Here is a 12965-nt window from a genome sequence, read left to right as displayed (position 1 = left end):
CCCCCCCCCCCCCCCCCCGCCAAATCTTGTGCCCAAAGTAAGTGTTTCACCTGGTCCCAGCCCTGAGTTTTGGTCTATTCCTCTACTGGAAAACTGATTTTGCCTTAGGCCATGCTATAGCAATCTGGGTCTAGACAGTCCCTAATAAAGGTTGCACAAAGCTTTGTATTATTACCTGGTCTCCTAAGTGGTCTCTGGTCTTGTTTCTAGTGGTACCTTGTTTTCAGTCAAATATTTCCATGATGTGGATCTGGTGAAAATTCTTTATAGGTTCCATATTGCCTAAGGATCATGTCTGAATTTTTTCCCCTGATCTATTGAAGCCTTTGTCTATCTATCCTTGCTTCTGCTTTCTTCATTCTCTTTTCCCCTTTGCAATATTTGTTCCTTCCATACTCCACCACTTTTCATTACCCAGATGTCATGCATGCTTCCGTATGCGTGGAAAGCCATTCATGTGGCTAACTCTAATTCATTTCTTAAGTCTAAACATAGACTCTTCCTGAAGAGTCACACTGTTCAGCAAATCTTCCCTTTCTTCTAAGCCTCCTTTAGACACCACTTCACTATGGCCTCATACAGTCTTGTGCATACCCCGGATTAGAATTGTCGCATGGCATTATCCCCATCTTTCCTGCTAACTTGTATGCGCCTTGAGAGCAAGAAGGATCTTTCTTCATAATTTTCACTCCTATGCCTGGGATGATATCAGGTACATGCTAGATTTTTAAAAATTTAATACATTTTTAAAAGGGTATTAATTTATTTTTAGAGAGAGAGAGAGTCGACATGTACATGTAAGCAGGGGAGGGGCAGAGAGAGAGGTAGAGAGAGAATCCCGAGCAGACTCTGCCCTGACAGCATGGAACTCATCATGGGGCTCAATCTCACGAACATGAGACCCTGACCTAAGAGAAAATCAAGAGTCGGACGACTGACTGACTGAACCACCCAGACACCTCTTAATTAAATACCCTTATAGTGTTATGTTGATAGTAATATTAGATGATTAAGGAACCAAACAGCAAATAGTAAATGACCTACTGCTTTTTAGAAAGAATAAATTATAATGTAGGTAGAGGAGAAACCAAACCATGGGGGCTCCTCAGTGCATGAGGATTTACCAAAGGGGTGGGGGGGGATTCCCTTAGAACTCTGTGCTTTGCTTTACTGATGGATCTTCTCATTCCTGCTTCCTACCCTTTGCTATTTTTTTTTAATGTTTTAAGAGCTTTACTTCTGATCAGTGCTCGTTGCTTTGGAATGTTTCTTTGAGCTTCCCACTGGGAACCAAGATAGATTTTTTTTTAAATTTACTTATTTATTTTGAGAGAGAGAAGAGATAAAGATAAAGGGAGAGAGAGAAAGAGAGTATGGGAGGGACAGAGAGAGGGGAAGAGAGAGAATCTCAGGCAGACTCCACACTGTCAGCACAGAGCTAAATGCAAGAACCAAACTCATGAAACCTTCAGATCCTTGACCAAGAGTTAGACGCTTAACAGCTGAGCCACTTAGGTGTCCCCCAGGGTGGATTTTTTTTTAATGAAAATGTAAAGATGTTCAAGAAAAGGTAAAATGATTTTATATAATTACAAAAATTATTTATATAACAATGAACCTAAAAGTAAAATTTCTTTCATAAGTGTTGCTATGGAAAAGTAAGCTAATGGATATAAAATAATAATCATCATAATCATTGTCATAATGACTCTGAAAAACTACTCTAATGTTTGCATATTGTTGTCAGAGAATAATATCTCAACTTCTTTGTAGTTAATTCTCAGAATATGCTAAATAAGAGTTTACCATTATAGGGGCACCTGGGTGGCTCAAGTGGTTAAGCATCCCACTTTGGCTCAGGTCATGATCTCACAGTTCCTGGGTTCGAGCCCCACGTCAGGCTCTGTACTGACAGCTACCTCAGAGCCTGGAGACTGTTTCAGATTCTGTGTCTCCCTCTCTCTCTGACCCCACCTGCTTGCACTGTCTCTCTCTGTCTCTCAAAAAAAAAAAAAAAAAATATATATATATATAAAGAGTTTACCATTATACATAATTTCCTCTATCTCATGTCTTCCTTGAACAAAACTGAACAAGAAATACATTCAGCATACTCAAAGGGCATGTAGATTGGATTTTTGAAAACTATCCAATTGTTTACTATAGTTCATTCTGAAGAAGTTAAGTGTACAGGTTCATGGAAACTCAGCAACTGATGAACTTTAAGAATAACTTGATAACTGAGAGGTACCCTGAAGGTACAATGGAGAATCACATATTTTGTTGAGTTGAAACAAATTTATTAAGAACTCAAGAAGACATCAAGCTGTATGAATGCTTCAGCTTTTTCACATTTGACTGTGGTCACAAGTGGAATTAGATTATTCTCTAATCATAACATGATAACCACTAGAAGTATAACCTCAGCTACACTGAGGAATAGGGTACAGAATTTTAACAGGATACACAACTATCATATGTAAATATATATAAATTCCCAAGGCATGATGGGGAGGAAACAGAGGGAGAGAAAGAAAGAAAGAGAGTAGATGAGAGAGGGAAAGAAAGGGAGAGGGAGAGTGAGAAAGACCAAGACAAAGCTGTCCTTCAAGGATGTCACATGCAGGTCTTCCCTCACATCCCACTGCCTGCGGCAGTTCTGAAGCTGACGCAGGCTGTTCACCCCGCTGCCCTTGAGAGAAGGTAAAATGCTGTGAACTGAATGGGGAGCATATTTTTCCATAGTTGTATTTCGAAGGGGAACAGCAAATTCTTGTTGTTGTTGTTGTTATTCCTGTATGTTTTGAACATCAATTCTAAATTATATAATGTGGATAATTTTGTAAGTTTTTCAAGAATTTTATCTTTTATAACCTTTTACTTCCAACATTTCTGCAAAGCAAATTATTTGAAAAACAAATGTAAAAATATTTTCATTTATTTTGTTCCTATTCAACACACACACACACACACACACACACACACACACACACACACACACAAGCAGAGAAGAAAAGCTGGTCCACAAGATCCATTCCACTCAATCCCCTTTCGGCAAAAGACAGGAAGGGGGATTTAACAGAAACTTTTAAAACGATATTTCAGCATCAAGGGGAATCCTCGTGCAAATCATTAACAGCTGAAGGTTAGATTAACACGGCATTGATTATATCCTCTCCAAGGGACTAATTTCATTTTCTACACCAGCGCCAGGGACTTGCCACATCCTTAAAATACCTGATTGTAAGAAAAATGGTAGGATACCATTTGTTACTCTGTGAGCAAGTACGCTTTGGGTAATAATTCCAAGGAGGCATGTGGCCTTTGACAAAAGAGGTTGTGGAAATCAAAGTGGAACCATGAACATGTTTTTCCACTTTGCCATTCATGTAATGAAAATGCTGTATGCAGACTTTGAGGAAAAACAACATTTGTTTGAGGATGTCAGTTTCATTGTTACATAAAATTCAAAGTATCTTGAAAATTAGTAGCATACTTAGCATATTGATAGAAATGATACATGCTGTGTCGTTCAAATATTTATGTAAGGGAAAATATTAATCAGAGGCAAGATTATATCTTGTTTATAAGCCTGTCAGACAGACCATGATGTGTAATAAAAGTCCATCTGTCCTAAGAACCAGATTCTGGGCAGACCCGCATCTGTTTTGCTCTTCTGGAACCCAGTAGGCAGACTCTTCCTCATTAGAATCTAGTTCTGAAGTTATAGACAGATATTTGTATTTATCATAGTTAAATGCAGGGGAGCATGTGTAGATAATCTGCCTCTCTATCAATTACATGCATATGTAACTATAAAAATTAAACTTAACAAAATACTTATTAAATCTACTTCAAAAGGCTATCTAAAACCTGTGAAAAATCCTGCTACTGACTTAAATGCTAATGAGTGAAAAAAAATCACATCTCTTTTTTTTCCTGCTTATTTGAGCAGAACTCAATTTCCAATTCTTCATTAGAAAACCAGGACCTCAATTTGTTACTTCCTTCCAATGTTTCTGCTTCCATAAATTGCATCCTCCCCAGAGAAATTTTATTCCCGATATAAATATCTACAGTATGTTTGTTTTTAATGGGTTCATTTAGTCTGTTGAAACAGCAGATTATAAATCAAATTGCAATAGGTTGAAGGATAATTTAAGCAGGTAAATTTTCAAATAAGTTGGGGACACTCCACTTTTAATACATATGGGTCATTGCCAGTTTTTACTATGGAGCTAGCTCCACAGTATTCAACCATACATATGCACAGTTTTACTGGCCATGACTGCCATGGAATTTTCCATTCCTGACAAGAAAGTTTCAATTCATTAAAAAAAAAAATTAAAGAGGAAATTAAACTTCTTTAAAATACTTTGACTCCTTGGGGTGGAATTGGAGAATAAAGGAAAATTGTGTACTGGGTTTTTATATTAGACTGTCATATCAGAGGCAATATTGCCTTTGGTCACATCAGACTTCTAACAAATAAGTGCCTGTCATTTTGGATAAGGACTTTAAAAAACAATTACCCATTATCCAGAATAAGAAATAAATGCATATATGTATGTTTATTAATATCCATATATTTTTATTAACTTTGAAAATTATTAAAAAACACTTGAGGGGAAGAAAATATATTTTTAAAATGTGTTGGTTTGTTAATTATATTTACTAGAGAAAATGCCTCATTTCCTCTTAACTTTACCTCAAACTTTATAAATAGACTTTGTCTTTGTCTGTGTAATTGTGGAACTTCAGAGATCGCTATTCAACTAATCTTCCCTAATAATACAAGCAAGCTTCCTTGTCCTTACTCAATAGAGAAATTGAATTACTTCAAGTAATTTACTTCTTGCAAAGTAAAGGACGTAACAAACTTGCTTCTTCCAAATTTACGGCATTGTGCTTATAAAGGTCTATGGTTTTGTTGTTGTTGTAAAATGAGATGAAATGATTGCTTCATAAATGTAATGTCACTTCACAGTAAGAGATAGCAGTACAAATTTTATCTGTCTTTAGGAGATACAGGTTGTATTATGTTTTTGTTAATACTGAGCAAAAATCAATATTCCACTAGATGGAGCAAAAGTGGCAGTAGCTTTACAGAGAGGGAAAGGTCCTGGACTAGGTTGAAGAGATTTTGAAATAAATAAACAATAAAGCATCTTGGAAAAAAAACCAATATACATAGTCTAAATATGTTCCTTTCTAACTTCCTGAAGCTTGTAAAGATATGCAGAATTATTTCATTCAAATATTAGTTTATTTTCTGATTTATAAGACAAGATTGTTAGAAACAAAAAATACCATATTGATTTTTTTCACTGTTGCATTACCTGGCCAAATCATGCCTTCCACACAGCTCTGATGGCAGTGATGAACTAGGATAAGTCAGCAGATGTCTGTAACGACTGAGTACAAAATTTCCTTAGAGATTTTAAGTTTATAATAAGCGCATTACCTCAAATTTCACTTGCTTGAGTAATGATTAGAGTATGAGAGTACTTGAAAGTTAGATAATTTTAACGTCCATTCATCTTAATTTTCACATATCTTACATTAGCACTGAGATAGTGATGGGTGAACAGTATTTCCACATGACCTTTCTGCTTTTGATGTTGGGTGCGTTCAAATTGAGATCACTTTGAGAACTACATAGCTTTGTAATTTGCAGTCCTTAGTTAATATTTATTCCAATGCATTGATTTTTTTTTTAAATCTCAACATTTTAAACTAACTTCATCCTTTTAAAAATTCAGGAACAATCCCAGGATAGCAATTTAGTGACTTGCTGGATTTTACAGTAACTAAATATTGACAGGGCAAATTTCTAGTTTTAAGAGAAATATTATATAAAATTCATCAAGAATTAGCTACTTTTCTTTTACTAATATCATACCTCAGATGCAAGAGAAAATAACTGTTTAGGGAGAAATCGTGAAGAAAAAAAGACAGTGGGTGGAAAGCCCCTGTAAATGCAGGTTGTTGATTAGAGGATTCTAATTCCTCTTTATATTTAGACCATTTACTTCATCTTGCATTCACACTTTCTGAGTAAAAGGGATCTAATATTTGGGTGTGCAAAGCCCCTGTGCTACCCTAAATTTCATCTCCACTTGATACAGCAAGAACACTACATTCATACATATTACATATATCTCTTCCCACAGGTTGGAGTTTAGAGAGTTGGTTTGAATTCCACAGTGCAGAGTCATATGCTGGGGGTCAGGTGAGGGAGAGGACTGAGGAATTGGGAAGAAAAAGAGGAAGGAGATTTGGTTTATGATTCAAGGTCTGGTGGGAACATTTTTGAAAATGTAGGTGCTATTTCCTGTAATCAAGGGCTTTCCAGAGCTTGATAATCATTTCCCAGATGCATCCCTTTGCTGAACTGCTTTTAGTTGTGGGTACTCCGTTGCTGTTTTTCCCCATCTCTGATGGGAGAGGATCATATTCATCTTGCTGATAGAAGGCAGGGGATTTTAACTCCCACAGCTTCTCCTCGCTTTGCCTTTGCTTTGGGAAAGGTTTGCCTTCTTGCTAAAGTGTGAAAAAAAAGTCCTGACTGTAGTATGTCAGGCATATTTCAGCTCGATTTGTGTCAACCCTAATAAGTAAGCTGACAGAGTAATAAATTGGGTGTCTGCTCAAGACCTGGCACCTGTACAGGAAAGAAAGAAGTATTTCAATTGTAGGCAGGTTCCCTTTGTTTTGCAAGTGGAAGTTTTCCAGGGGCCCTCTTTCTTGTATTGAAATCTTAGTGTCTTTAAAGCCTACTTCAATTGTCCATAGCACTGACAAGGGAGAAAGCACCTTAAAAAAATTCTGGACAGATGGGACATTGATGAGGCAGGTGATTATGATTGCCCTGTTCACCAATGTGTCCTCCCAAATTCACGTTGTACTTGGCACCTAGTAGTCTCCTAACTTGAATTTATTGAATGATTCAAGTGAATCCTATCCTCCACCTTGATAAATGTTGTGTATTAGTTTGTTATGATTTCAACTCCACTTCTTTATGGCTCAAGTGAAGTTGTTTTGATCTGAGGAGTGAATTTCTTTATGCTGAGGAAGCTTGTCAGGACAATGCCTTCATAATGTGCTACTGAACGCTTTTGATAGGAACGTATGATGTAATGGGCGTTTAAAGTTTAAGAAATAAGACTTTGTGAGGACTTAAAAGTGTTCAAGCTACTTGAAAATTGCCAAAGCTGCTCTTAGATGACCTAAATAGCTCACTTAAGACTCTGGGACATTACCTCCTGCCATGGCAAGCCTGCTCCTTGCTAGCAGTAGTGAAAACTGTGTGGCCGCCCATGAAAGATATCATCTTGCCCACCAGCACTGGTGCGTTTGCTCTGCCAGCATCATGCTCTAGCAACGAGGGACTTTCAACTTGTGATGACAACTAGACATCAGCTCTTTGTGACCAAGGTGCCTCTTCTGATAACCAACCCATAGAAACCCATAGCTTCACTAAATCAGGACTTCATTTCTTCCATCTCCTCTTTGTCTAAAACAGTAGTGAAATTAATCTGTCATTGGTTTGGAGTTTTTATTACTTTATTGGTGCATTAAGAGGAATGATCCTGTATGCCACTGACTTGTGAAATATTGTTACTATAAATTATAATTCCGGCAGTAATCCGGCCTAAAATGAATTACTAGTCTCTGAGCATAATTTGCCATGAAAAACTAATAAGCTGGGTAACAAATTGGAAGACAAGTTTCATATTTTGAGATTTTGGATTCCTCAGAGATTCAGAACGGTGTAAGAGCCCCTTGTCCATGGCCTATTCTATCTCATGATGGACACCAAACACTTGTATGTGAACATCCCAGAATGCTTGTCCCAGCTCTGTCTACATATCTTTAAAAAGTCATTCTGGATTACCATGTCATCTCTAGTAGTCTACACACCTGCATGGGTTGGCCTTTTAGAAGACCCAACCAGGAAAGACGCCCATGCAGGTCCTACAAGCAGGCTCAAAGCTTTTCTGATTGGGATTCTGAAATAGGCAGGACATGCCTGAGTGTGCCCGGGGTTCTGCATAGGCAGTTCCTTTAGGGCAAGAATGCATCCTCAGGGACAAAACTGCTCTTCCTAGCCATATAATTGTTGGAGGAGGTCATGGGAGGATGTTTGCACTGGATGACTCTTGAGCTAGACTAAGGCAATCAGAGTCTTCTTACCTTCTCCCTGTCCTTGGAATATATAATCTAGTACTATTCTCATACTAGCAGCTGTTTTAAGGATGAAGCCTTTGAATTGTAAGGTGTTAAGACCATTTTGACTGAATATGTGACTGAACCCTGTTAAGACCTCTATACAGGGGCACCTGGGTGGCTTAGTCGATTAAGCATCCAACCTTGGCTCAGGCCATGATCTCACTGTTCATGAGTTCAAGTCTCCCTTGGGCTCTCTGCTGTTTTCACAGAGCCTGCTTCGAATCCTCCATCTCCCTGTCTCTGCCCCTCCCCTGCTCACACTCCCTTTTTTTCTCTCTCTTATTCAAAAATAAACAAAAATTTAAAAGAAAGAAGGACCTCTATATAAAATTTTAAGATTCTAGCAGGCAGGAATAGAGATCTTCACTCTGATATTGAGGCTGGCCAAGACAAGTCTTTTATGTAAATTTCTTGGCTTATGAAAACTACTACCCACTGGGTCATCTGGGTGGTTCAGTGGATTGCAAGTCATGATCTCATGGTTCCTGGGTTCATGCCCCACATCTGGCTCACTGCTGTCAGAGCAGAGCCTCCTTGGAATTCTTTGTCCTGCTCTCTGTACCCCTCCCTGGGTTGTACTCTTTGAAAAAAAATTTTTTTAAACATTAAAAAAAAAAGACCACCCACCAATCTAGAATGATTTGCCACTTTCTTTGATTTCTTTGTACTCTTCACATACAGGGGACAATTTAAGAACTAAGAGTAATCTCAAATTGAAAAATAGGTTTTAAGATCTGATAATCTATAGTCATTTGAAAAGTATAGGCTTTTGGGGCACATGGGTGGCTGAGACCCTTAAGTGATGAACTCGTGATTTTGGCTCAGGTCATGATCTCTTGGTTATGGGATCAAGCCTTGTGTCAGGCTCTGAGCTGACAGCATGGACTCTGCTTTGGATTCTCTGTCTCCCTGTCTCTCTTCCTCTCCCTCCCTCTCTTTCTTTAAAAAGAAAGTTTGTAGAAAAATGTAGGCATTAGGCAGTTCTATTCATTATTTATATTAATGCTGTTATGAAATAACCTAATGTTATATGTTACAGATTAACTAATAATTTGAGGTATTCAAGCTAGGAGACAGTTTTAAAGTTATTAAATCATAGTCACATCATAATTAAAGTCAAAAGTAGGTTAAAGTTAAAGGCCTGTTTCTTCAAAAGACTCATTTACATGCTAATTCATAGATGCTCACTGTGAAGAGGGAGACACTATTAAGATGGTGAATTTTAATAATATGCTAATTTGAGCTGCTTCAGCTTTTATTTAAACTTATAATGTTTTACAATTTCTTCATTTGTCCCTAGTTTATAAGTGAATCTTTATTAAATGGAATGATCAATTCATTTTACATATTAATAATAAATAGAAAAAGCCAATCCAACCAAATTTAGAGAAGTGATAAAGGAATGATTATCTTTAGTCTAAACCTAAATTTGATCACAGATAATTTCAAGAGAAAATGCTCCACATAATAAAATTGAAATATGTTATAGTTTTTGGAAAGTTCTTGATAAGAATTTACGGAAGCTTGGTAGCAGAGGTGGCAAAACATATTCTGGTGTCTAGGCTTTAAAAACAATTGTTTCTTTTAACTAGATTAAAAAAATTTTAATAGCTATCTAATTGACATGTGATGCTATATTAGTTTCAGTTGTACAATATAGTTATTCTACAGTTCTATGCATTATGCTCTGCTCACCATGATGAGTGTAGTTACTATCTGTCATAATACAAAGTTTTTACCTTATTGTTGACTATATTCTCTATGCTGTCATTTCATCCCTGTGACTTACTTATTTTAAAACAGAAGTTTCACCCGCCCCCCCCCCCACTCCTGCTGCTGGCAACCACTAGTTTGTTTTCTATATTTATGAATCCTTTTTGTTTCTGTCTGATTCTTTTTGATTTTTTTAGATTCCACATATAAATGAAATCATGTAGTATTTGTCTTTCTCTATATGACTTATTTCACTAAGGATTGTACCCTCTAGGTTATCTGTGTTGGCATAAATGGCAGGATCTCATATGACACTGTAATAACCCGTCGTATGTATTTACCACGGCCTTTATCCTTTCACTTATTGATCCTTATCACCACGGATACCTGGTTTGGTTTCTTATCTCAGCTGTTGAAAGTAATGCTGTAATAAACAAAGAATACATATATCTTTTCAGATTAGTGTTTTCATTTTCTTTGGTAAGTACCTAGAAGTAGGCATACTAGATTATATGGTATCTCTATTTTTAATTTTTTGAGGAAACTCCATACTGTTTTTTATAGTGGCTGCACCAATTTACATTCTCACCAACAGTGCATGAGGGCTTCCTTTCTCTATATTCTCACCAATACTTGTTATTTCTTGTCTTTCTGATACTAGCCCTCTGACTGGTGTAATGTTACCTCTTTTTGTGGTAAATACGTTTTTATACATTATTTCTAGGGAAAGATTATTCCCTTACATCTTTAGAGTTGTAGTTTGTATTACTACAAGAATTATTGAAATACTCTGAGGATCCAATTTGTAACCCTAAGTACAACATCTAAAAACAAAAAAGTATGTGTATAATCTGTATGCAAAAGAGAAAGGGAGAAGGAAATAAAGAGAAAGAAGACCATAGTTAGCCAGAAGAAACTTTGATATAAAGGCAAATTTTATGGGTTTAACATATTTTAAGGCAGTAGGCATTTTTGCAGTCCCCTTTAAACTTTATACCTTTTATACTTGCTTTAAAAAGCACCCTTCTTGTGCTCTTTGTTAAGATTTGGAAATGACAGTCACAGAAAATAAGTTGTAGTTTTGTCATCTTTACATTATAAGGCTTTGATAAAAGCATTTTAAGAGACCAAAAAAAAAAAAAAAAAAGGAATGGCATCCTCAATTCCATGAAATTGAGAGTGCAAATGGCTGGCAACCATGATAACAGTGAAACAATAGGAAACATCTTGTGGAACATTTTGATACCAAGGAAATTGAGCCTCTTAAAAGGTATAATAGAACAGGGCGAAAACAATGGAGAGAAGACTTTTATTTTTACATATGGATACATTGATTTTTAAATGTTACCTAAAATGCTTTATAATTTTACATTTAAAAGTAGTATAATCATTGTGAATTTTATTTTTCCAGTTTGTTTTCCAGGAGCATCGAACTGACCACTTACATTTATATCTGGGAGAACTACAGGCTCATTATTTTGCCTTGGGATTCTCCATGGACTTGGTATTTAACATTCTTGGGAGTTGATTTTGGCTATTACTGGTTCCATCGCATGGCCCATGGTAAGTTGCAAATCAAGGTTTTATTGATAATTTATGCTGAACAGTGTTGGGCTCATAGCAGGTATTCAGTAAATATTGAATGAATGAATAAATTAATAACATGGTTTATTTTACAGTACCTAAAGATTAATGATGAAGGTTTAGTCTGAAATTTAAATGGGAACAATCACGGTATTAAAATAAATTATTACAGATACATTTTTCACACCTCATGTATCTACTTGTAAAAAAAACAGTTGAGAAGGTGATGGCTGTAGCATTGCTTTTTAATATACTGCCTGATATTTTTCTTATTATGACAGCTTGGTAGAGTCTAGAGACTCTTGAACACAGTATCAGACTTCACATCACAATTACTAATGGTCATTCAGAAGAGCTCTGAAACATCATGGAATCCTGGATAATATGTGCTGTCATACATAAGATTGATTCAAGTTCTTGGCAGTAATTCCACATTGCAAATGAAAATGCTATTATCTAGGCACTAACCATAATGCATTTCAGTATTGCCATAGTTTTGTAAAGTTTCTCATTTAATACAAAGCCCTCTTCCCACACTGGCTCACTGAATTTGCTTTTTGGGATTATTGGCTGAACTTCCCAAAGAAATGTTTTGATATGGAAAGGGAAATGGAAGAACAGGAAATAGTCTAAAACTCAGTAGGACTGGGCCACCTGGGTGGCTCAGGTAGAGCATCTGACTTCAGCTCAGGTCATGATCTCATGGTTTGTGGGTTCGAGCCCTACGTCAGGCCTGTGTTGACAGCTCAGAGCCTGGAGCGTGCTTCAGATTCTGTGTCTCTTTCTCTCTCTGCCCCTCCCCTATTCATGCTATGTCTCTCTCTGTCTCTCAAAAATAAATAAAATGTAAAAGAAATTGTTTTTTTTAACTCAGTAGGACTAAGTAGAGGTTGGAGAATGACTGTAGAGGTAAGGTGAGCAAATGGTCATTAAGGAAGAAGGCACACAAACGTATTTCTGAAGGGAAATGGGGCAGAGTGCTAATTTTGAAAACCAACTCAAGAAGAGAACTGAGTATTTCAGTGGGTGGTTGGGTTGAGTAGGTGGGGAGGAAGGAAGGAAGAGGAAGAAACCTGGAATAATAATAAAAAATCGTAGGGAGATGGCAAGAAGAGACCAGCAATCAGGATGCATAACTGAGCAATGTGTGTAGGAGGATGGTGACTAAATATCCTTCCCAAGCAAGGATAAGGAAAGAGGAGCAACAGAGATTAGCAGTATGCAAAAATTTAAATGCAGAATTATTTTTTAGGTACATTAAACATGCATAAAAAATGAAACTATAAAAATGTTAATTCATTAAAACAATTTGAAGGGAAAATATAAACCAGAAAAAATTATTTATTTTGGGTGTCATAACCTTTGTCTTTGAAAATAAAGGGTCAGTGCCTGACTTCATTTCCTTGTGTATAAATGCAAGAGGATACTCCCAAATC

At 36.6% G+C, this 12965-nt stretch overlaps 1 protein-coding gene across 1 annotated transcript in view; it reads left to right on the top strand.

Annotated features, from left to right (window-relative positions):
- Window positions 1-12965, top strand: part of AGMO (alkylglycerol monooxygenase) — a 318725-nt gene that overhangs the window by 2604 nt on the left and 303156 nt on the right. Inside the window, exon 4 of the mRNA XM_029919039.1 lies at window positions 11357-11508. Within this exon, the coding sequence (XP_029774899.1) occupies window positions 11357-11508 (152 nt within the window). The remainder of the gene's footprint in view (window positions 1-11356; window positions 11509-12965) is intronic.

This window comes from Suricata suricatta, chromosome 2 (assembly GCF_006229205.1).
Source record: "Suricata suricatta isolate VVHF042 chromosome 2, meerkat_22Aug2017_6uvM2_HiC, whole genome shotgun sequence".
NCBI lineage: Eukaryota > Metazoa > Chordata > Mammalia > Carnivora > Herpestidae > Suricata > Suricata suricatta.
The sequence above is the reverse complement of the archived record's forward strand: the minus strand, read 5'-3'. Positions and strand labels throughout refer to the sequence as shown.